This window comes from Aulonocara sp. 'chitande type north' Nkhata Bay, linkage group LG3, assembly GCF_057382095.1.
Source record: "Aulonocara sp. 'chitande type north' Nkhata Bay isolate Kocher_YH1m ecotype deep benthic linkage group LG3, A_spYH_male_GT1.1, whole genome shotgun sequence".
NCBI classification, from domain to species: Eukaryota; Metazoa; Chordata; class Actinopteri; order Cichliformes; family Cichlidae; genus Aulonocara; species Aulonocara sp. 'chitande type north' Nkhata Bay.
Genome location: NC_141346.1, coordinates 8665710 through 8691690, shown reverse-complemented (window position 1 = coordinate 8691690; position 25981 = coordinate 8665710). Strand labels below are relative to the sequence as shown.

The 25981-nt window shown below is 40.8% G+C and overlaps 1 protein-coding gene and 1 pseudogene across 2 annotated transcripts in view; one reads left to right on the top strand and one right to left on the bottom strand.

Annotated features, from left to right (window-relative positions):
* The window catches only part of LOC147333804 (uncharacterized), a 169495-nt pseudogene that overhangs the window by 131439 nt on the left and 12075 nt on the right, over nt 1-25981 (bottom strand). The gene's annotated exons all lie outside the window — the stretch shown is intronic.
* Nucleotides 12793-25809, top strand: LOC147333805 (protein NLRC3-like). The gene is made up of 4 exons (XM_086287727.1): nt 12793-12847; nt 13004-14789; nt 24689-24735; nt 24890-25809. Exons 1-4 carry the CDS (start codon nt 12793-12795, stop codon nt 25435-25437), a joined length of 2436 nt encoding a protein of 811 aa, XP_086143853.1. The 3' UTR covers nt 25438-25809.

The following is a 25981-nucleotide window of genomic DNA, read 5'->3' as shown; positions in this document are numbered from 1 at the left end:
CATTCAGGTTTTACTTAAGTGCCATTGGAAAAACAGGAAACAAAGCAGCTCCAGTTCAGTTCAGGGTTACTACAAGGAATGTCAGAAGAAAATATAGATTCTCACAAGCACCGTGAACATTTACAGCATGTTTTAAATCCTGTACCTGCTGATAGTATCTGTATGTGGAGGCTGTTACTTGAGTCATGCATAATGTGCAGAAAAGTAGCTTGGTCTAAGAAGCTTGGAAAGAAAATGTCCGAGAAGTTTCTTCAGTTCTAAGGTCAAATGGTGAAGAGTCCCAGATTTAAACCCCGTGGGAGTATCCCCCCCAGAGAGGGACAAAGCACCCCCTGATGATCCTCTACCTAATCACATGAGCCAAGGTGTGAAAGCGGGTGTGGGTCACAATCAGCCAGGGTTTCGGGTGTGAAACCTGGCCCCCACCCTATCATGTGATTTCCTGAGGTCAGATGGCCCAGGATGTGAGTGGGCGTTAAGGCGTCTGGGAAGGATCTCAAAACTGGATTATAGATGGCAGACAGTTGGTGTCGTAAACCACCGCCTCTGTTCAAAGATGGTCACTCACAGTGGACATACATGGCTTCTTTCACTCCTCTTTCAAACCATCTGTCCTCTCTGTCCAAAATGTGAACATTGGCATCCTCGAAAGAGTGTCCTTTGACCTTTAGATGCAGATGGACTGCTGAGTCTTGTCCCGTGGAGGTGGCTCTTCTATGTTGTACCATGCGCTTGTGAAGTGGCTGTTTGGTCTCTCCAATGTAGAGGTCTGGGACTCTCCACCATTTGACCTTAAAACTAAAGAAGCTTCTCGGATGAGAGGTGAAACATCTTCAAGCAACTTAAAGAAGTCCAGACGTTTTTCTTTCCAAGCTCCTTAGACTAGCATGACCTGAATGACTGAGAACCTTCACAGATGTGCAGAAAAGTATTTTACCTTGGCAGTTTTTTCATGTCTTCGTGTTGCTGTCATGTTCACTTTGTAATTTGTGTTTTTAATCAGTAGATTTTAGTTTTGTTCTTAAGTGTTTGAAGCTTTTAATCATTAATAGTGTTTCTCCCTGTTTTGAGGTCCCAAGTCTTTGGATTTTCTTTGTTTAACACTTTGAATTTTGTTCTTTTCGAAATGTTTTCAGTCTCAATTAAAGCTTGATCTTATTTCAGTCAGTTTTCCTGGATTGGGTTACAAACCTCTGCCAGCTAATGCCAATAATTTTATGTTAAAGACATTTATATAGTTCCTAATTGGTACATTTAGAAGAACTGATACTTGTTAAACTTCTAAACGTCTGAATGCTGGACACTCGGTGTCTATGAGTGGGAGACCAGAGATCACATTAACATATGTATCCCTGTATTAACAAACATGCCATATTGGCTCAGTTTATTTTTCTTATCATTGTTGTGAGGAGACCATAAATAGCATTTGTATTTTCTGTTGTATAGTTCATTTGCTGTTATTGAGTTCTTGTTATGGATAAAAAGTGTCTTTTTTTTGTTTCAAAACAGCTGATACCTATTCGCTGATAGTTGCCAACATCTGTGAACAAATATAATTCTATAAAGTGGTTCTATATAGTGTGTAACTGTTAATATAGAGCGTTATTAAATTTATTGCTAATGCAATATGTGCAATATGGCACACTGACTTCTGAGGAAATTTTAGATGGCACTCGTCATCAGAAGGGTTGCCGACCCTTGGTCTAGACTATTAATTCTGATGGTATTATAGTTAATCTTGGTCTTTCTGTCTGCTTAATATTTAGCTTCCTCCACTCACAATGGGGATGTTACTAAAGGTTGTGTTTTAATCCAAAACATGATGATGAAAGAGAAATTACAACCAAACACTCTCTCCTCCTTTCTGGTGTGTTCAAAGATGTTGGTCTATTAGAGATGGTCTATCTCTAATCTCTTCTATGCCATTAAAAAAAAAGCAAAACAAAAACAAACAAAAAAAAAACCAACTGGATTTAAAAAAAGAGAAAATCTGTTTTTTTTCTTGGATTCAAATATATTTTATTCACTCTCCACTGCAGTGGGTGGAGGAGATGGAGCCTTCAAGCAGAAGAGAATTGAAAAGGCTTTTAGACAGAGGATGAGATAGAATGAATCTTAGTTAGTTTAAAGAGGGCATAGAAATTATTATTTTTTAAACTTTGAATCACAGAGTTACTCCAATCACTAAATTCTCAATAAATATTGACTGAAATATAAACCTCATGTAGCACTGGTGGTGTAATACTGGTAGTGGGCATGTAAGACCTGTTAGCGCTACTTCTAGCCTTCTTTACCTGTAGTACGGCAGTATAGTTACCTTTAACCGCAGTACGAGGACAGAAGGGAAATATGGGCCAGATCAGACAGGTTCTAGATTCGGGGAAGCCAAGGGTGTATGACAACAGAGGAATTAGCAGGTTATGCACAATTAACAAAAGTAGAGCGGGCTTCTTGAAAATAAAATAAAATAAACCCACAAATAGTCGACCCAAGGATATATTGTCTTTTGTGTCCTTTTTTAAAGTCAGTTTCAGTCTGTCAATGTTCAACAGTCATTGTGTGTCTGTAACCAGTCGGGTTACAATCTACCAGCTCTTTGAACTGGGCTCGCCATCCAGTACTGGAAAAGGGATTCTCGATTCTTCTTGAGTCCTCAAAACCAATCCAAATAAGCAAAGAAAAAAACCATGTGAAGCAACAAAAGCAACAAATGCTACACGGGACTTCACAGTGCTCATGCTGGCTCACGGCCTCTGGAATACGCTATCACTGTTATTATTTTCACCGGAAAAGCTTTTAAATCCAGTTGGCTTCTTCACAACCCGAGTAATTGATCTCTCTCTGCCTGTATCTCTGTTGTAGCTGACTAGTACACAAAGGCATACACAGGTGTTAGAGCAGCGCACACAGATTGGGGGAGGGTCAGACCAGCCAATGATTGGTTGCTCAGTGGATCTAACAAAAACACTCTAACGGACAAAGTACGTTGTATTTTATCAAAATTTATTCCCATTATCAAATCATATTTTAATTAAAAGAGTATTAATATTTATGCTTTTAATCCCGTTTTTAACACTGGGTTACACTCAGTTACAAAAGAAATATCAAACGATAAAAGAAGTAAATCAGAGTCTATTTACAGAACAAAAACAAATCTGTCCTGCTCAACTAAAGCTGAGAGCCAGTGAGAATAAGTAGTTTTCAATTACTGACAGATTAGGCAGTACTTATGTGAAAGGGCGGGTCTAAATCATATAAGCCACTAACTTAAAGACTCACCTCGGGTTTGAGTCCAGATTTCAAAAATATCTTAAACCACTTGGTGCATAGATCTTGGGGTCATGTTAAGACTGACAGGCTGGGAAATTTCACTTCACAAGTAGGGTTATACCAAACCAGACCGCCTTCGCTAAGAGCCAAACAAGAAACGAGTTTATATCAGAACTGGTGCAATAATGGCACCGGATATCGGTACTCATCCCTAGTAGTAGACAGTCTTGTCAATGTGGACTTAAACTGTGGTGAGAAGTTTAATTCCTCTTTAAATCTCATGAGACAAAGTTAAACAGCCAGAAACTCTGACCCCTCCCTCCTCCCACCTGTGCTGAGCTTCAGGTGGAGTCCTGCCTCCCTCCAGGAAGCAGCTGTCCAGGTGTGGAGTGGACCTTGTTGTTGGTGTGTGTGAAGAAACTGTAAGTTTTCTTTGTTTCCTCCTTTAACAGTTTGTCTTTATGAACTTTGGGAGCAAAACAGAAAGTGAGACATTTTTATTTACGTAACATAAAATAAATCATATAATGTATAATCAAACAAACTCCTGACGTGTGTTAGTGTTTTTACAGCTCTGTTAAATAACATACTGTTACTGTTAATGCTTCACAAAGATCAGGTGTGCTGTAAACTGAAACTATGCTGCATGCAGTTACTAGTTTTTCTAGTTTAAACTTCCATGAAGAATGTTTCCTTGGATGAAAACACCAAAAGGCTTTCAGACAGAGTATGAACACAGTTAAAATAAAGAGAATAAAGGATTATTTTTTAACTTTTAATCACATAGCTAAATACCAGTAAAAATGAACTGGTTTTAAAGTGTTATTAAATTATTGAAAGTTTGGGCAGCTCTTATATGAAAGTGTAGTTTAAAGATTAGGATCCATCACAAAAAAGACTTTATCACCTCTAAATGTGTATAAACAGTTGGTTCATGGACCCCCCAGGACTCTGATGTCTATGAATGTAATATGACAGGTAGTGCAATAATACTAATATAATAATAATGATAACAACAACAATAATACTTACTCCTGTGATAAATAATGTACTGCATTATTTTAAGAAAGTAATGAGCAATGTGTAATACAGTAATAATTACTTTTCTCCAGTAATAACCTCAACAGTGCACGTCAGCAAGGAAACTTTACTCTGGCTCAGTCTGACTAGTCAGACGACATATTTTTGGAGTGAACACATGAGTTGTGGCACCAACACACACACAGTTAAATCCAGTTTGAAGTGAGGCACAAAGATCAGTTTGCACACAGACAGTAAAAAGCTGCATTTAGATAAAGGAAAACTTCTTAGTGGAATTCTTAATTTGTGTGATCTCAGGATTCAGTAAATGTGGGCTGCATGACTGTAAACTCAGGTCTGATGTGTTCATCAGTTGAATCCAGAATGATTTTCCTGCCTCCCTCAGTCTGTGGAGGAGGTGTAGAGGAGCCGCTGTCTGACCATTACCAGTTATTGTGTCAACAGCTGTTGGAGGTTGGGGGTCTTTATAATTACAGTGTAGGTGGATGCATAGATGTGGTAAAGAACTGAATTAGCTGAATTGGCTTCTGTGTGAATAAAAATACTGCGTCACAAACTGTTGGATCTGCTTCAATAAGAGGTAATTATGACCACCATTCTTTATATAATAATAACAAAAAGGTTTATGCGTTTATTTATTCAAACTGACTTCATTAGAACAACCAAAAATATTATATTACATTTGCATGTGTCGTTTAATTACTGTTAACTTCCCAGAAAATTAACATATGAGTATGTCAAAAAACTATGCCAACCTTGACACATCATGTGTCAGATTTTGAAAACATTTTTTTTTTCAAAATATGTTTTAATAAGATCATATTGATGAGATGGACGATATAAAAATACAGTTGCTTGTACTATAAAATGGTGTAATTCTATATGATAATATCAAATGACAGTTATTGATTTCATTTTGTACAAAGACATGATTTAAGTCAAAGTGCAGATGCCAGTCTTTCTCTCGCTCTCTCTCCAAAGTGTTTGCAGTTAGCTGTCCATCTGATATACTCATTTCTAATTGTGTCCCTGTTGGTCTCTTTCAATGATAATCTTACACCTCAAACTTTTAGGAGTTACAGCTTGCTTTTCAGTACTATTTTCCCCTAGTTTAAATTAGAGCTACACATACAGAAAAAATGCAGACTTAAGTGAAAATTCAAACTCTTCTTATTGTGAAAATCTGCCTTCATTTTGTTTGCTGCTAACATTAATCCTGACCTTACAGACACAGTTTCTGAGCTGTCTAAAAATCAGCCAATCCGCTTCAGATTTAGTTTTTCTGGCCTTAGCCCAGGCAGCATCCCTTTTTTGAGTAAACTGGAGAGCTGAGGAGAAAACCAAGGGTTGTTTCTGCATTTTACTCTATTTGCGCATGGGGGCATGTTTATTTATAATTTTGATAAAAGTGTCATAAAAATAATTCCATGCCAGCTCAAGATCAGTTATCAGGTAGATTCTACTCCAGTTATAGTGCCATAAATCATGAAAGAAAGCTTGCTCACAGAAATGTTTAAAATCATGTTTAAAAGTTATTTGTGGCCTTGATTTTGGGAGCTTTAATTGTCTGACTACAGCTACCACACAGAGGTCACTGATATCATTTGTGAAAACCCCAGTGTGAGAATATTTATACGGCATGTTAGTTAAAAATAAATCAATAAGTGATGACTTTTCTGGACAGTTAAGATTTGGACGAGTTGTGCTGTAAATTAGTTGTGTGAGATTATATGAATCACACATGGATTTAAAACTGTCTGAGGCAGAGGACAACCAGTCCCAGTTGAAATTTCCGGCCAGAACAATTTCATTAAAATCTAAGGTAGATAGTTTTTCACTAAGTGAAACTAAAGCCTCACTACTAGCCGAGGTGGGTCTATAACAGCCCAAAATGGTAATAAAATAGCCCTTGAAAAGTTGGAGCTTGAGGGCAAGAAGTTCAAACTGTTTACAAACAGATACAGATGAATCGACAGTAACATGGAATTTGCATTTTACCTAAATTGCAACACCGCCACCCTTTCTGGGGCGGTCGCAACGGAAAAGATTATAGCCTGTTATTGCAATGTCTTTGTCAGTAATTGATTTTGTAAGCCAGGTTTCTGATAATATAAGAATATCAGTATCTAACTCTTTCATTCAAATTTTCACAAAATCAAGTTTGGGAAGAAGACTTCTGACATTTAAATGAGTGATACCAAGACCTGTTCGAGCTTTAAAATCACAAGGAGTACTTAAGCATTTGCAGTCTGGACCGGGATTAGGTTGCACATTTCCAGATAAAAGAAGCAGAAGAACAATGAAACATTTTCTTTTCACAGATTTTTTTCGTAGGATTACAGACTGATTTCTCTTAGTGCCCGATCTCTTTGGGGGGTAAGAGAATTGGGAAATAAACCAGTGATATGGAATAAATAAATCAGTTAAATCAGTTGGATCGAGATCTCTGCTGATGATCACATTTGAGAAGCTTCTAAAAGATGTAAGATCCCACCTTGTTCCCTTTGAGAGGAGTAAGAAGTATGGTTTCTCTTGCTCTGCAGACTGTTCCTGCACCTCATGTAGACAAAAAGCTTTCAATAAAAGCAATAAAGGAAAAAAAGGCTACTGAGTACAACATGCTGACTGAAAGAGGAAAAAAAAAAAGGTAGACCTGGTAGACCTGTGGTAGAGCCTGGTTGTGGCCTGCTGGTTGGACCAGCTAGCTGATGGTGGAGCCTGGCTGGACCTGCTAGCTCAGTGGTTCTCAAACTTTTTTTGCTGGGCCCCCCTTTGTTTTAAAAGAAAAATGTTGTCCCCCAAGCCCACACACACACACCCCGCGCGCGCACGCACACACGTACGCACTAACACATCCTCCAACCACACACGCCGATATTTTGCTCCATTGCGGTTTATTTCACACCTCAAACATTTAGTAAACAATTAAGCAAATACAAGTAATCTGCAGGTAGTAAGAAAATAAACTACTAAATCTTTTACGCTACGTCCGCACCTACACGGGTGATTTTGAAAACGCAGCTGTTTCGTCCACACGTAAACGGCGTTTCGAATCACCGAAAACTGAGATTTTTTAAAACTCCTTTTTTTTGCGTTTACGTGTGGACGAGGAATACAGAGTTCGTCACACAACGTCAAAGGTATGTGCCTTTTTTTCACATCACACTGTGTGCCATGTTATTGTTTACATGAGATGAATTGCAGAATGGCAGATAGAGACAAAATACTGTTAATCTGACTATCTGCAGGTTTTACACGCTTACATAAACATGCAGTTACTGTCCCTCCATTTACAAAGGCGTCACGGTGTAATTATTTTACATGTAGTTGTTTTTTTCCTGTGTAATAATATTCAACATTGCTATCAATACATTTTTCAAAAAAATGCCTCTCTGTGCAAAATGGGTTTAAAAACATAAACAGCTGTGGGATCCTGTTTGTCCGTGATTTGAACCGAGGGAACAAATCGTGGCAGGATCAGCCCCCCCACACCCTCTAGCAGATTATTACATGAAGGAACCTTTTAAAAAAACAAAAAACAAGCACGTCCATGCTCACAGGTGTACACACGGGTGATCACACCCACAAACTACACCCTTTTTGGCTCCTACCTCAAAGCACACTGTGTTCTGTTGATCTTATGTGCTGCACAATAATGTTTAACATTTAGTATTTACTGTCATATTCCCATATATCATTGTGATGTTGTTTATTCTATTACTCTTGTTCTCTTCTGCTTGCTTTCTTTTTTCTTTCTCAGCAGGTGACCCAGGTGATTGATATATGCATTTTTTTTCTCTGCCCGTTCTGTTGGTTTTTGTCTTTTGCCCTTCTCCCCCGTCCTTCTTCTCAGCTGTTTCTCTTTCCCTCTTTCTTTCTCCCCTTCTTTCCCCCAGTCAAGTCTGTCCCGTATTCAGTAAGTGAAAATAAAATAAACAATAAAAGGTGAATCAAATGGACCATTACGGCAAGGCTGGGATGGTCAATTTGGTAAAGTAAATCCGTTGGGCATCTTTCTTCGCCTTTAGACAACAATTCTGATGGCAAAAGAGCCAAACGGGACAGGCCAAAAAAAAAACAAAAAAAGGAAATCCACTATTTTGCAAGTGAGTTAATTACATGTATTAGATATTAAAATGTTATTTAAAAAAAAAAAAAAAAGAAAGGATCAGCCTGATATTATTTGTAACAACAACAACAATCTTTATTTATAGAGCACATTTAAAAGCCTTGGGCATACCAAAGTGCTTTACATAAAACAATAAAAGGTTCAAACATTGATAACGGATAAATAAAAAATAACGAGTTATGTTCATAGATAAAAGCTACCAATAAGAATGACTACAGCACATGGGTAATAGCAAGATAAAAGCTGTACCACCATAATAAAAGACACCAATAGAAAGATAGGAGGGAATTAATACAAGAGGTCAATAGGTCACAGCAACCAAACAAACAAACAAACCAGCAATTAAAAGGTGGAGAAGGCAAGTTTAAAAAGATATGTTTTAAGCTGTGATTTAAAAGAATGAATAGAATCAGATGCCCAGATGCCAATCGGGAGATTGTTCCACAGCACAGGTGCAACAAGAGCAAACGATCGATCACCTCTAGTCTTAAGTCGAGATCTGGGCTCAGCCAGCAGTAACTGTGACGATGACATTAAAGCCCTGGCAGGAGCATAAGGGTTTAAAAGGTCCTTAAGGTAGCTGGGTGCAGTGTTGTTAGTAATTTTAAAAGTAAACAACAAAATTTTAAATTGAATACGATATTTGACAGGCAACCAGTGCAGATCGGCAAGGACAGGAGTAATGTGGGCAAACTTGCTGGTTTTGGTTAGAATGCGAGCTGCAGCATTCTGAACTGTCTGTAATCTCTGTAAAAGGGAAGAGTGGAGACCACAATAAAGTGAATTACAATAGTCTAGCCTCGACGTTACAAAGGCGTGGATGAGCTTTTCGAGATCTTTATGCGGGATATAGCGCCTAGCCTTAGAGATATCCCGCTGTAACTTTACTGTATAAAGAGCTAACATCTCCAAAATATCAGGAGTAGTTAGTCATTACAACAAGTGTTAGTGAACTAAAAATCAAGAATGTGGAATATGGTTTGTCCATGATTTGAAGAGCCAAGCCCACGCTCGCGACAAAGGGAAAACCAATCCTGCAGGGAGACCTACCTCGGCACTTGTGCAGGTGAAACCAAAGGGAAGATTTGCTTCACCATATTTTCTAGTCTTTGGCTTAGAATGAAGTTGGTTTGGAAACATATTCAGCCATGCTTCATCTCCTGCTTTGCGTTTGTGTAGGCGCCCCATGCTAGCAGTGTCCAAACGTTGTTGTTCTTTTTTTTTTTCATGCCGCGACCCCCTACAATGGCTCTGTGCCCCCCCTAGGGGCGGGCCCCACACTTTGGGAAGGTCTGTGCTAGCTGATGGTGGAGGCTGGCTGTGGCCTGGTGGTTGATGGTAGAGCATGGCTGTGGCCTGCTGGCTGGACCTGCTAGCTGATGGTGGAGGCTGGCTGTGGCCTGGTGGCTGATGCTGCAGCTGGGCTGTGGCCTGCTGGCTGATGGTAGAGCCTGGTTGTGCCCTGAATGCATCATGTGTGGTTCGTGGCTCGAGCCAAGTGGACTGATAGTAGAAGTAGAGAAGCTGATGGCAGCTTCCTCTGCCTCACACTGCTGTCTGACTGCATTCAGCTGACACTGAGATGAAGCAGGAAAGAAGCAGCTGATATTTGGACAGCACACATGATGGAAAGGAGGATTTCAGTTAATGTGCACATGAATGATTTGTGTTTCCTCTGCAGGTGAAGGCAGAAATTGTGTGTGAGCTGATGTGAATTCAGCAGCATGGATCAGTGTGAGGAAAGAGAGGAGGGAGCCCCTCCCTCTAAAACCACTCTGTGTGGGGAACATGAGAGCCAGACCAAAGCTCAGAGGTGAGATGACCATCTCTAACTGTCCATGACTCTTCTCCATGTCACAGCTCAGCACTCACATCACTGCTCCATCATTATTCACAGGGACCAGCCTGGACCTCCACCCAGCTCTGCGTCCTTACAGAGTGACCAGTCTAAAGGTTATGGTATTGACTTTAAAGAGAGGTAATGTGTGTGTAAATGTGGTTGTGTGTTTGTGAATAAATCCTCCATGTTTAATGTCAGCTCTGTTTCACACACATGTTCATTAGTGATGGGTCGTTCGCGAACGAAATGGCTCTTAGAGCCGGCTCTTTGACGTGAACGACGAGAGCCGGCTCCTTATCGCGAGCCGTGACGGCTTGTGGGTTTTTGTTTTTGTTTTCTTTCTCTCACCCTCTCTCTCTCTCTCGCACTTTTTTTCCGCTTCACTCTGCACTCGAGCCTTGTGCTTTACGCTGGGCAGAGGGGGGAGGGGCGGTAGTTACACTCAGTAGCACAGGAACAGAGCCAGAGGGAGAGAGAGAGAGAAAAAGAGCCAGGGACAACAACTTCACATTAGAAACGGTATAGTAATCATCCACAACTATTTTCGGTTGCAGATGATAAAGGATTCAGAAAGTGCGGATTCATGCGGGCCCATATGACAGAGAATGTGCATGTTCTTTTTGTTTTCATATTATAATTTATATTTAATTGTGTTTTGCAGTGTTTTGTGTTGTTTTCACTTTAAATTTGTAAAAGGAAACAGCTGAAAATTTAAATAGTTAAAAGTTGAAATGTGAATAGTTGATTTTTGTATTATATGATTTATTTATTACATTTTATGTGGCGTGAATAAATAAAAATATATTTACAGTGGTCCCTAGAGACAAAGCACATACAAACTTCAAATCACGTACGAACTCTGAAGCATGTACAAACTCCAAAACACGTAAAAACACGTACAAACTCCAAAACACGTAAAAACACGTACAAACTCCGAAGCACGTAAAAACTCAGAAGCACATAAAAACTCAAAACACTTACAAAAGACAACAGAAGTGCTCCAGGATGCTGGGCGCAGTGTTGAGCTTTTGTTATCTTGTGGCTACACAATCCAGCAAGTACCAACGACCGGATTTGGTGTGTGATAGTAACAGGTAGATGAACTTTTTTTTTAATTATTTGAATATATTGGAGTGCCTGTGTATAAATACACAAACAATACACACATGCTTTCAATTGTGTAATTTAAGTGATCTAGTAGCTCTGCTTTGGAAGTTCAGTTCATGCTAGAAATGTGTTTTGGAGTTTGTACGTGTTTTGTCTCTAGGGGCCACCGCATATATTTATATATAAACATATATAAATAAAACCACTTTTTTTAACGTTAGTAATTCCTTTTGTGCATAATTTTATATTATTGTGAATAATAAATTAATTAAAGCAACAAAACAACCTGAAGAGCCGGTTCGGAGCCGAAAGAGCCGGCTCTTTTTAGTGAGCCGAGCCGAAAGAGCCGGATCTCTAAAGAGAGCCGGAAATCCCATCACTAATGTTCATATGTGCAGTGGTGTGTGTTGGAGTGTTTCCACAAACACAGCAGTAACTCAGATTATTTTTAGGAAGGGGAGATGTTCTCAAACTCTCTGTCCTAAAACTCTTCACTCAGTCTGATGCCCACTTCCTGCTCCTTAGCAGTGCTGCCATTTTCATGAACTGAAGTGTTTAATGAAAATTTCTGTGACTGCAGAAAAATTCCTTCAATCAATTCATTAATTATTAATGAAATACAGCAAGCAGCAGCTGAACAGGAAGTAGTTTTTTGATTCCAGCAGTGTGATGTTCAGAGTTCAGCTGTGAGTTTAACAAACTGTTGTTGACCTCCTGATATATTTTAACTTTTTATTAAGTTTGGAAAAAAAACAAAAATGATTGTAGAGTGAAAAACCCAACAAAGAAGTGTCAGTGGTCAGGATAACAGTGGAAGGACTCTGGAGTGTAATTTGTATTATTGATCATTTTGATCTCTGACAGCAAAACTACAAATACAGATGCAACAAGGGAAGCAGCAAAAGTGACTGAACACAGCTTTTAGAGGCTAAATTCAAATTTCAATAATTAACGTGTGTGTGTGTGTGTGTGTGTGTGTGTGTGTGTGTGTCCATGGTTCCTCCACAGAGTGGACCAGCAGAGCTCAGAGGTTCCCAGTGGTCAGTCTGCCAAGCAGCATCAAACACAGCTGGACTCCATATTTATGGTCTGTACATGTACAACAACTACTGTTACATCTATTCTGTTCACAGTCATCTCCATGCTGCTCTTTGTAGACCATTGGAATGTCATTGTGTCCAACATGGATCTGATGTTTCACTCCATGATTTCACTCTGATTGGATCATTCATAAAGTATTCTGTTCCAGCTGCTAGAGGACAACATCATCACTTTTGTGAAGAACGAGCTGAAGAAGATCCAGAAGGTTCTGAGTCCAGATTACCCAGAATGCTTAGCGAGTCAGGGGGAGGAGGAGGAGGAGGAGCAGAGGAGGAGCAGCAGAGAGGCATTTGTGAAGATCACAATGGACTTCCTAAGGAGAATGAAGCAGGGGGAGCTGGCTGACCGTCTGCAGAGCAGTAAGAGGATTTCTATAAAGATTTAAACATTTGGATGAATGAAAGTTTTCTAATGTCTTAAGAGACGGACCAACAGGTTTTAAAGATTCATTCATTTTGGAATTAAGTCTTTGTTTCCACTTTCACGTGATAGTCTACATATTTCTTCTAATTTAGAACTTCAAGCTGCCGCTTGTCATCGTAACCTTAAATCTAGCCTGAAGAATAAGTTCCAGTGTGTGTTTGAGGGGATCGCTAAAGCAGGAAACCCAACCCTTCTGAATCAGATCTACACAGAGCTCTACATCACAGAGGGAGGGACTGCAGAGGTCAATGATGAACATGAGGTCAGACAGATTGAAGCAGCATCCAGGAAACGAGACAGACCAGAAACAACAATCAGACAAGAAGACATCTTTAAAGCCTCACCTGGAAGAGATGAACCAATCAGAACAGTGCTGACAAAGGGAGTGGCTGGCATTGGGAAAACAGTCTTAACACAGAAATACACCCTGGACTGGGCTGAAGACAAAGCCAACCAGGACATCCAGTTCATATTTCCATTCACTTTCAGAGAGCTGAATCTGCTGAAAGAGGAAACGTTTAGCTTGGTGGAACTTGTTCATCACTTCTTTACTGAAACCAAAGAAGCAGGAATCTGCAGCTTTGAAGACTTCCAGGTTGTGTTCATCTTTGATGGTCTGGATGAGTGTCGACTTCCTCTGGACTTCCACAAAACTACAATCCTAACTGACCCTAGAACGTCCACCTCAGTGGATGTGCTGCTGATAAATCTCATCAGGGGGAAACTGCTTCCCTCTGCTCGCCTCTGGATAACCACACGACCTGCAGCAGCCAATCAGATCCCTCCTGACTGTGTTCACAGGGTGACAGAGGTCAGAGGGTTTACTGACCCACAGAAGGACGAGTACTTCAGGAAGAGATTCAAAGATGAGGAGCAGGCCAGCAGGATCATCTCCCACATCAAGACATCACGAAGCCTCCACATCATGTGTCACATCCCAGTCTTCTGCTGGATCACTGCTACAGTTCTGGAGGATGTGCTGGAAACCAGAGAGGGAGGACAGCTGCCCAAGACCCTGACTGAGATGTACATCCACTTCCTGGTGGTTCAGGCCAAAGTGAAGAAGGTCAAGTATGATGGAGGAGCTGAGACAGATCCACACTGGAGTCCTGAGAGCAGGAAGATGATGGAGTCTCTGGGAAAACTGGCTTTTGATCAGCTGCAGAAAGGAAACCTGATCTTCTATGAATCAGACCTGACAGAGTGTGGCATCGATATCAGAGCAGCCTCAGTGTACTCAGGAGTGTTCACACAGATCTTTAAAGAGGAGAGAGGACTGTACCAGGACAAGGTGTTCTGCTTCATTCATCTGAGTGTTCAGGAGTTTCTGGCTGCTCTTCATGTCCATCTGACCTTCATCAACTCTGGACTCAATCTGCTGGAAGACCAAATAACCTCCCAGAAGTCTGAAACAGGAGAATCTTCAGCGTCTCACTTCTACCAGAGTGCTGTGGACAAGGCCTTACAGAGTCCAAATGGACACCTGGACTTATTCCTCCGCTTCCTCCTGGGTCTTTCACTGCAGACCAATCAGACTCTCCTACAAGGTCTGCTGACACAGACAGGAAGTAGCTCACAGACCAATCAGGAAACAGTCCAGTATATCAAGAAGAAGCTCAGTGAGAATCTGTCTGCAGAGAAAACCATCAATCTGTTCCACTCTCTGAATGAACTAAATGATTGTTCTTTAGTGGAGGAGATTCAGCGGTACTTGAGTTCAGGAAGTCTCTCACTTCTTTCTCCTGCTCAGTGGTCAGCTCTGCTGTTCATCTTAATGTCATCAAGAAAAGACCTACATTTTTTTGACCAGAAGAAATTCTCTGCAGAGGAGACTCCTCTGAGGCTGCCGCCAGTGATTAGTGCCTCTAATAACTCTTTGTAAGTAAAGATGCTCTCATCCTTTTATTTTGTTAATATTTATTCTAATAAGCAAAAAGCTGGTGTGTACAATTTAAAAAAAAAAAAAAAAAAAAAAACTGTCATGGGTGCTAGTGTCTGGAAAATGGATCCAATTTTAAGTGTTCGTCAATACTCATTTCAGTAGTGAATGTTCATGTAGCAGGATAAATTTTCAGAATTTCTAAAATATTCCTTGGTGTAATTATTATTAAAGAGACACCCAGATCCAGCCTGTAGTGAAAACAACTCTTCAAAATGCAATACATGGAACAAACCATTGTTCTGTTACTGCACTGTCTATATTCAGTTGTCCCGCATTTTCCAAATGTTTTGTGACAATGCTAAGTTAAAAGACATTTTAATTCTTATGTGCTGTAATTGGCGTTACTTGTATGATCACTCAATTTCTGCAGTTTGTGGTGAACAGAATAATTTTCTTAATGTTGTCAGTGGGTTCCCTTTGCAAGTTCGAAAAAAAAGTCACTCTTTGTTCAGCTTTCCCTAAATCAGTTAGTTACAGTGGCTTGCAATTGTATTGGGCCCCCTTGAACTTTTCCACATTTTGTCACATTACAGCCACAAACATGAATCAATTTTATTGGAATTCCACGTGAAAGACCAACACAAAGTGGTGCACACGTGAGAAGTGGAACGGAAATCATACATGATTCCAAACATTTTTTACAAATAAATAACTGCAAAGTGGGGTGTGCATAATTATTCAGCCCCCTGAGTCAATACTTTGTAGAACCACCTTTTGCTGCAATTACCGCTGCCAGTCTTTTAGGGTCTGTCTCTACCAGCTTTGCACATCTACAGACTGAAATCTTTGCCCATTCTTCTTTGCAAAACAGCTCCAGCTCAGTCAGATTAGATGGACAGCGTTTGTGATCAGCAGTTTTCAGATCTTGCCACAGATTCTCGATTGGATTTAGATCTGGACTTTGACTGGGCCGTTCTAACACATGGATATGTTTTGTTTTAAACCATTCCATTGTTGCGCTGGCTTTATGTTTAGGGTTGTTGTCCTGCTGGAAGGTGAACCTCCGCCCCAGTCTCAAGTCTTTTGCAGACTCCAAGAGGTTTTCTTCCAAGATTGCCCTGTATTTGGCTCCATCCATCTTCCCATCAACTCTGACCAGCTTCCTGTCCCTGCTGAAGAGAAGCACCCCCAGAGCATGATGCTGCCACCACCATATTTGACAGTGGGGATGGTGTGTTCAGAGTGATGTGCAGTGTTAGTTTTCCGCCACACATAGCGTTTTGCATTTTGGTCTCATCTGACCAGAGCACCTTCTTCACATGTTTGCTGTGTCCCCCACATGGCTTGTGGTGAACTGCAAACAGGACTTCTTATGGTTTGCTGTTAACAACGGCTTTCTTCTTGCCACTCTTCCATAAAGGCCAACTTTGTGCAGTGTACGACTAATAGTTGTCCTATGGACAGATTCCCCCACCTGAGCTGTGGATCTCTGCAGCTCGTCCAGAGTCACCATGGGCCTCTTGGCTGCATTTCTGATCAGCGCTCTCCTTGTTCGGCCTGTGAGTTTAGGTGGACGGCCTTGTCTTGGTAGGTTTACAGTTGTGCCATACTCCTTCCATTTCTGAATGATGGCTTGAGCAGTGCTCCGTGGGATGTTCAAGGGAAATCTTTTTGTAGCCTAAGCCTGCTTTAAATTTCTCAATAACTTTATCCCTGACCTAGTAATGGCTCGCTTGAAGCTGAAGCTCCGGTGCGTGTGTCAAATAAATCAACACACTGCTTCAGAAGCACTGTGTCGAAGCTTGATTTGTATTGCCAGAGTCACGTGATCAGTGACGTCCGAAGCTTCATTTAGAACCTAACTGCTTCGGTATCTGATTCACTGGATTATAAGCAGGTGAATCATTCGCGGGATTTGTGGAGTGTTTTGATGGTGACAGATAGCAAACCACTGATCATTCCACTGAGAGATTTGGAGCCAGCGAGGAATATGGTAAATGGTAAATGGCCTGTATTTATATAGCGCTTTACTAGTCCCTAAGGACCCCAAAGCGCTTTACATATCCAGTCACCCACCCATTCACACACACATTCGCACACTGGTGATGGCAAGCTACATTGTAACCACAGCCACCCTGGGGCGCACTGACAGAGGAGGTTCTGTTGTGTGGGAGTATTTTGAGTTGATTTTGGTTTTCCATCTTTGTGTTCTGGCTGTTTGCTTTTGTTTTGTGCGTGTTTATTTTATCTGAAAACAGGAAAAACTTAAAATGTCAAAAATCTGCTTCCATAATATAAATATCATTAAATAACTTTAGAAAGACTTCCATTTGACTCGTAACATTTAATGTTATAAAAACATATATTTTATTTTTAAAATAATCTTAAAATGTTAGTCTACAAAATGTGCAGCAATTTAATGTATTTATTCTCTTTAGCTGATAGTTTGTGGGGCCCAGGTAGACTGTATAACTGCATCTCTACCAGTTTCTCTGCACTCCAGCCTCCTCTGTTCCATGTGAACAGATTTTCTTTAAGGCAGGAGAAATTATCTCCACGAAAAGGAACAGGTTCGGCCATCGCACAGAGGAACAAATTCTCTTCTTAAATAAAAATGAAAAAGGGTTACCGTCAATGCATCATGTTTTTAATTTGCAAGTTCATAAGCATTTTCCCTTTCCATTTCACAATCAATTCTACCCCCAGGTCAAAAATATGTATAGGAAAATTTCCCTAATATAATATTATTTATAAATTAACCCGTCTAGCAATTAATTGCAAAAGTACATGGAGGCAGGACCTCACAGCAGAAGCATACTCCATAATGTGCATTATTATATGTAACGTGGTATTTTTCAAATATTGCATTTACCAACATCAAGAAATCACAAGCAAAGAAAGACCACACCATGGTGCATGTTTAAACAAGGAAATTTTACAGGTCAAAATTATTTATTAAACAAATAAAACACATTTTTTTAACCACCAAAAAATACACGTTCAAAGCAACACAACGGCGGCCCAATATCAGACAGGATTCCACTCTGTAGAGTGGGCAATCATAATGAAGCAGTTGGTTTTATTTTGTGGATTCAAGCTGCTCTTCATATTTTTGGCCACCAGATGTCACCAGAGAGGACTATGTTGAAAAGCCTCTAGTAATGAACTGTTTTTCAATACAAGCTTCAGTGCTTCAGAAAGCTTCATTTGGCCATCACTACCCTGACCTGTCTGGTGTGTTCTTTGGACTTCATGGTGTTGTTGCTCCCAATATTCTCTTAGACAACCTCTGAGGCCGTCACAGAGCAGCTGTATTTGTACTGACATTAGATTACACACAGGTGCACTATTTAGTCATTAGCACTCATCAGGCAATGTCTATGGGCAACTGACTGTACTCAGACCAAAGGGGGCTGAATAATTACGCACACCCCACTTTGCAGTTATTTATTTGTAAAAAATGTTTGGAATCATGTATGATTCTCGTTCCACTTCTCACGTGTGCACCACTTTGTGTTGGTCTTTCACGTGGAATTCCAATAAAATTGATTCATGTTTGTGGCTGTAATGTGACCAAGTATTTTCACTTGTTTCACTGGCAGATTTTTTTCACTTAATACAAGATATTTTAGCTTTAAGATTCACTGTCCTGAAATAAGTTCCTTTAGCCTACTGAAATGTTGCGCTTTAGCTGATTGTGTTCTATTTTATGAGTAATGAGATAATTTTGACTCAAAAATAAGACAAATATACTTGGTAAGATTTTGAGTTTCTGCAGTGTTCAAGAGGCTGGTGAAGGTTGTGAGTCTTTGCAAGGCAGTTTCCTCTGATATGCACAGCTTGCTGTACTTCTTAGCCACTTTTATTATTGCACCTTTTTGCAGCTTCGGTACTTGGCTAACCTCCCTCCGTACCATCTTGATTTTGGCCTTGTCGATCCAGACAATGTCCGAGCCGGTAGCCACTCGAAATCATCAGCAGTTCGATCCACATATGGACTGAAGTGTATTTGTGAAAATGTTGGACTGTTTCTTTATCAGTGTCTATAGTGGAGATATCAAAGATAGGCACGGCTGTGGCACTGATTCAGTCTTTGAGCACTACGGTCACCCTGGTGTGTCGGCCAGAACACCACTTAAGGCCAAATTGTCCCAGAGTATGACAGAAGAAGGGAGCTTGAGGTACTGTTTGAGACACTTTATTGTCACCACTCAATTTCTGGGGCTGTAAACACAGCACATATATGTGTGGTTTTCTACAAAGGAAATAAACAATACAAATAAAAGATAAATAAAGAGAATAGAGAAGTAAAATACTCAAATATAGATATAATACAATATAGTTAATATAATCTCATATATATATATATATATATATATATATATATATATATATATCAGAACAATTTAGTACACTTCAAACTGCTCACACTATGCAACTAGACTGCATTAGTGCGAGGTTAAGTCACCGTGGGGACATAGGAACTACTTCCGGCAGTGGTACAATATAAAAGCGTTAAATAAAAAAAAAATGAATAAAAGCCCATTATAATCACCCGACCCGTAATGCTCTTATTGTGAACGCTAAGCGGGAACGCGATCCTTCCGGTCAAACTACGATCGCTATTTTATTAATCCTCGTACCTAATTGTACATAGAAGGTCCGATAACACAGGAATGACATTATGGACATACGAGCATCAACAAAGCTAAACCGGGATAGGCTAACAACATAAATTAGCATATGAAATGACAGTGAACTCCCGCGTTGCATGCGTGGCCTACCGCTCCAACTATGGACTATATTAGCTCCTAAATGGTAACATACTACAGTACTGACACAAACAAAGGCAAAATACAACACAGGTCACTACTTACTTGCCATTCACACACACATAACATCCCCCTGGAATCAGTGCACCTAGGGTTGCCAACTCCCTGAAAAATAAATAATGGACACCTCGTGGCCAGGTCCGGGCAACCCAGTTGTCTTCACCCTTCCCAGTGTGGTAGCTCTTTTTTGTGTGAAATTATATTTTTAACCATTTGACTTGAATTTGATTTAAGCAGATGCATATTCTTTGTGATATGACCATATGGGAAACAAATGATCATTTAGCCATTTATTTTTAGCTCAAAATGACAACATTAACACAATAAAACAGGTCTCTTTCTTAAACAGAAGCCTGTCATGCTTAACTTTTGAGAATATAAGTAAATCTTTATTTAAAAGAACTCTGTCCTGCTTAACTTAAAATTATATAAATTAATAGAAAACAATAGAACGAAAAACATTCTTGTAACAGTGCACATATAGTGTTTTTAGTACAATTGGCTTCAGTTCAGGCATTATTTCAGCTTTTCTAATGCTAATCAGCTGCTCCCATTTGTAAACCTGCTTGTTCCCATGATTACGCATAATAACTCATCAAATAAATTATATTATCACACTTCTGGCCACATAGCGCTGATATTCACTGAACATGCCCATATTAACCTTAACCAGAGGGTTTAAAAAAAACAAACCAATGTTTACATACCATATCTGCTTCTGCCGTGGCCTGGTGGATGGAAAATTGGTTAAGGGTTCCCCGAGCTTTCACGCCCCTCGTGTTCTTCATGTGCCCACCATTAGAAGCATGCCTATGGAAAAAGTGCGCCGGCACACAGTGCAGTGCGCTTTAAAGGTGTTATCATGCACTTTTCCAGCCAGGTGTTTTCCTTTTCCCATTCCTTCCTGTACTTTTGCCGCCTTTTTTTCTTTCTCTGAGGGGAACAAACATTGCTGCTCTAATGCTGGGCTTACACTGTGCGATTTTTGGCCCATTTTGAGCCGATTTTTGAGTCGTGCGACCGATTTCGTGATCGGCCCGATTTTGGCCTTCATCGTGCATCGTGTAGTATACGTGAGGTAACGAGAAGCGATTAACACCTCGAGCAGCTCCCGATCATCAATCGCTCGTGAGGGTGTCACCACAGCCGCTCACACTGCTCATGCGCAAACATGTAAACGTCAGTGAAAAAGATGGAGCAGCACTGCTGTGCAGCCTGTGATCTGGACACAAGCGATGGAGGCACAACTTGTAGAACTTTGGAAAGCTCATCCGAGCCTTTTTGATGCGGCCTCACAAAATTATTATCATGACCACAACAACCGTGAAAATAGTTCGATTTACACTGCTGCTCAATCCCAGCTGCCCGATCAATGCTTTTCATTAGCAATTTAGCAAAGTTGATGGTGGTGTGTCTGTGTGAGTCAAAGTGTGAGTTGGCACGGTCTCTGCTCAGAAAAAATCTGCGTTGCGCACAGAAAACAAATTCTAACCTGAATTGAAAATAAAGAAGGCTATGACAGTGCTCTTATCTGCCGACACCGGTATTCTAGCTAGCAAAGCGGCGTGGCTGATGTGGGGTGAAGCCACGTTAATGACAACGTGTACAACCATTGGAGATGTGAGCAGGACAGACGGAACAATTGACGGAAACAGTGTGGACTTTATACCAGTTTTTAAATTGTGTTGATCGGCCATGTAAAACCAGAGTTATGATAAAAATATCTGCAATGTTTGGTTTTCTTCCTGAATAATCAGAATACTTTATTCATCGTTGTTTATATTTACTGCGGGAAGAAACAGTAAAAACGGCGTTTTATAAGGAAAATGCTTGAAAGCACTCTCCACCTGTGAGCAAAGACGAAACCAAAACATCCCACCCTTTCCCATTGGTCAAAAAATGTACCATGTCGACCAATCAAAACATGGCATTTAGTTGTTAAGAAACGGGAGGAAGTTTTAGGAGTGACGGCGGTGTTTGGGGATGTGAGAAATTTGCAACATTTAGCGCAAAGCCTGAAGAAGAAGTTCCAGTGTGTGTTTGAGGGGATCGCTAAAGCAGGAAACCCAACCCTTCTGAATCAGATCTACACAGAGCTCTACATCACAGAGGGAGGGACTGCAGAGGTCAATGATGAACATGAGGTCAGACAGATTGAAGCAGCATCCAGGAAACGAGACAGACCAGAAACAACAATCAGACAAGAAGACATCTTTAAAGCCTCACCTGGAAGAGATGAACCAATCAGAACAGTGCTGACAAAGGGAGTGGCTGGCATTGGGAAAACAGTCTTAACACAGAAATACAGCCTGGACTGGGCTGAAGACAAAGCCAACCAGGACATCCAGTTCATATTTCCATTCACTTTCAGAGAGCTGAATGTGCTGAAAGAGGAAAAGTTCAGCTTGCTGGAACTTGTTCATCACTTCTTTACTGAAACCAAAGAAGCAGGAATCTGCAGCTTTGAAGACTTCCAGGTTGTGTTCATCTTTGATGGTCTGGATGAGTGTCGACTTCCTCTGGACTTCCACAAAACTACAATCCTAACTGACCCTAGAAAGTCCACTTCTGTTGATGTGCTGCTGATAAACCTCATCAGGGGGAAACTGCTTCCCTCTGCTCGCCTCTGGATAACCACACGACCTGCAGAAGCCAATCAGATCCCTCCTGACTGTGTTCACAGGGTGACAGAGATCAGAGGGTTCACTGACCCACAGAAGGAGGAGTACTTCAGGAAGAGATTCAGAGATGAGGAGCAGGCCAGCAGGATCATCTCCCACATCAAGACATCACGAAGCCTCCACATCATGTGCCACATCCCAGTCTTCTGCTGGATCACTGCTACAGTTCTGGAGGATGTGCTGGAAACCAGAGAGGGAGGACAGCTGCCCAAGACCCTGACTGAGATGTACATCCACTTCCTGGTGGTTCAGGCCAAAGTGAAGAAGGTCAAGTATGATGGAGGAGCTGAGACAGATCCACACTGGAGTCCAGAGAGCAGGAAGATGATGGAGTCTCTGGGAAAACTGGCTTTTGATCAGCTGCAGAAAGGAAACCTGATCTTCTATGAATCAGACCTGACAGAGTGTGGCATCGATATCAGAGCAGCCTCAGTGTACTCAGGAGTGTTCACACAGATCTTTAAAGAGGAGAGAGGACTGTACCAGGACAAGGTGTTCTGCTTTGTTCATCTGAGTGTTCAGGAGTTTCTGGCTGCTCTTCATGTCCATCTGACCTTCATCAACTCTGGACTCAATCTGCTGCAAGAACAACAAACCACCTCCCAGAAGCCTGAAACAACAGAATCTTCAGCGATTCACTTCTACCAGAGTGCTGTGGACAAGGCCTTACAGAGTCCAAATGGACACCTGGACTTGTTCCTCCGCTTCCTCCTGGGTCTTTCACTGCAGACCAATCAGACTCTCCTACAAGGTCTGCTGACACAGACAGGAAATAGCTCACAGATCAATCAGGAAACAGTCCAGTGTAGTTAGTGTGTAGTGTAGTCAATAGTTTTGTTGTGTGTGTCAGAACAATGAGGCGACTGCTGAATGTTACAGGTGCTACAGCAGTGATACATCTCCTATTGTCAGGCCTGCAGGTATCAGGCTGTTCTCCTTTATCTCACAGTGGACACAAATTATTTTTTGGAGTGGCACAAATAATTTGTGTGGCATCAGATTTGATGCAGAACAGCTGATTGTTCTGTAAATAGTTTGAAATGTTTATTTAAAAAACGCCTTGGCTGCATTTTTAGTTAAACAGCTGCAAAAAACTTTGTTGTTTGCAAAACTCAGTAACTTTTTTGAAGTAGTAACTATATAATTAATTGCCCAACATTGGTCATTATATATGGTATTTTGCAGACAGAGTTACAGGACTCTCTCCCAGACCACAGACTCAGACTCATAATAAGTCAGAGCTTTATTTAAAAAATAAATAAATAAAAGAAAGTTGTGTTTTCAAAATTGGAGTTCAAGTTATTTTTACTTCCAATAGTGTTAACATACTACACAGGTCAATGACTAGATTTTTATTTTTTTAATTTTCATTGTAAGTGGGGCTAAAGGAGTTAATTAAAAGTAGTCTAACATAAATGTAAATGCTGTAATTTTATTATTTTAATAAATCATGTAACTTGGATGGATTCGATGCTGGCGTGACCACAGTGCACACGTCTGCTGTTGCTCACAGTGGTCCAAGGGACGCTCAGGGAGTTTGTGTGTTTGCTCAGACACATGAAAAATTAGAGGGAACATTGGTTATAACCTTCGTTTTATGGAGGCACAGTGTGAGCACTCAGGTTGCATCACAGCATCAGGCCGTATAGTGTGAGACCCTGCATCGTGACCTATGAACTTCTAACCCCTGCGAGTCAATCGTGCAGTTTGAAAAAAACAGTGTAAGCCCAGCTTTAGGTGTACTGTCGTCCGAGACTTGCACCGCCGTGTCGGCGTTTGTTTCCCTGTTGGCCATGCTTCTTGTTGTGGTCATCTGTTGTCTTCCGGTATTTTCTCCGTAAGCGACCTTTCCTCGACCAATGAGATGAGCGGTAATCTGAATTGTCATACTCGAATTGTCATAAGTGTGCTGTCAGCTCATTGGTCACAAAGCAGGAGAGGGGCTGGGAATTATGTTTTCAAACAAAGCGTTGATTCCATTAACATTTATAGACTACTTTTGATTCTCACTGTATTACGGGACAAAGTGCGTCCCTTATTAGCTCAATACGGGACGTGCACTTTTGTTTCTAAATATGGGACGATTCCGTTTTTTAAGGGACGGTTGGCAACCCTAAGTGCACCCTCTCCGGACCAACACTGCTCATCTGACATTAAACTGCCCACCTTACTAACCGGATGATGTCACTAGACGGTGGGCTGACCCAAACCGACAGAAGACTGAATATTAAATGAACTGCAAATAAACTTGTAAACACCAATAAAACTATTCTATGAACTTTGGGGCCTTTTATACAGTGTCTAACAGTATGTGTATGACAGCAATGTAATGTCCATGTGTGCATGCTGACTGTGCTGGTCTGACCCCCCTCCTCCTTTCAGGGTGGAGCCTGCTGGAGTCCAATGGTTGAGACCAGGTCTGAGGAAGTGTAAGTGTGTTTTTAATGTGATTCATGAAAACAAAGCAGCACTCATTCAACCATCATCATCATTCTGATGTCAGGAGTCATCATCAAAGTGTCAATCAATGAACAGATGATGGATCAATAACTGCAGCTGGATTGTGTTTGTTCTCTCCATCAGATTCCTGTCAACTCAAAATCGACACAAACACAGTGAACAGACACATTAAACTGTCTGACAACAACAGGAAGGTGACACGTGTGGAGGAGGTTCAGTCATATCCTGATCATCCAGACAGATTTGATGTTTGTGAACAGCTGCTGTGTAGAAATGGTCTGACTGGTCGCTGTTACTGGGAGGTCGAGTGGAAAGAAACAGTTGAGATATCAGTGAGTTACAGAAGAATCAGAAGGAAAGGAGGCAGTAAGGACTGCGCGTTTGGATGGAACGATCATTCCTGGAGTCTGATCTGCTCTGAGGATGGTCCTCTTTATATCTGTCACAATAACAGCCACACATCCATATCCTCCTCCTCTTCCTCCTCCTCCTCCTCCTCTGTCTCTAACAGAGTAGCAGTGTATGTGGACTGTCCTGCTGGCACTCTGTCCTTCTACAGAGTCTCCTCTGATACTCTGATCCACCTCCACACCTTCAACACCACATTCACTGAAACTCTTTATCCTGGATTTTGGCTCTGGTCTCCTGGTGCCTCAGTGTCCCTGTGCTGAGTGGAGTGTAAAGAGTGTCTCCTGTTAGAGAAACACTCTGACTGTTGAACAGATAGTTCAGTCTGTACATGTCTGTCTCTTTCACTCACAAACACGTTTCCAGATTCATGGATTCAATCAGTTGATGTTTGAAACTGTTCTGAATGATTCCTTGTAAACTTCTTCCTCTTCAGTCCTTTAAAGATGGAAGCTCCCATTATTCCCGGATCCACATGTTGTTTTCTGTCTTTTTCCACTCAAAGCTTCACAGTGAATCTCAGTATGTTGTGTTTCTCTGAAGCTCAGTTCACAACCAGCTCCTCTGCATTTTCAACAAGTCTGAGCTCATTAAAATGAATCTAAATGTTTTCAAACTCTCCACATGCTCTTACTGTTTCACTCATTGTTGGAAGCTCATCATTTGAAAATGAAAGCAAGTTTGTATGTTTCATGCTTACTGACTGAGATCTTTAGTGGGGGGTTGACATCAGTCTTCCCTCTAATTTTTCATGTGTCTGAGCGAACACACAAACTATTATTGATATATGATATTAAAAGAAAAGTC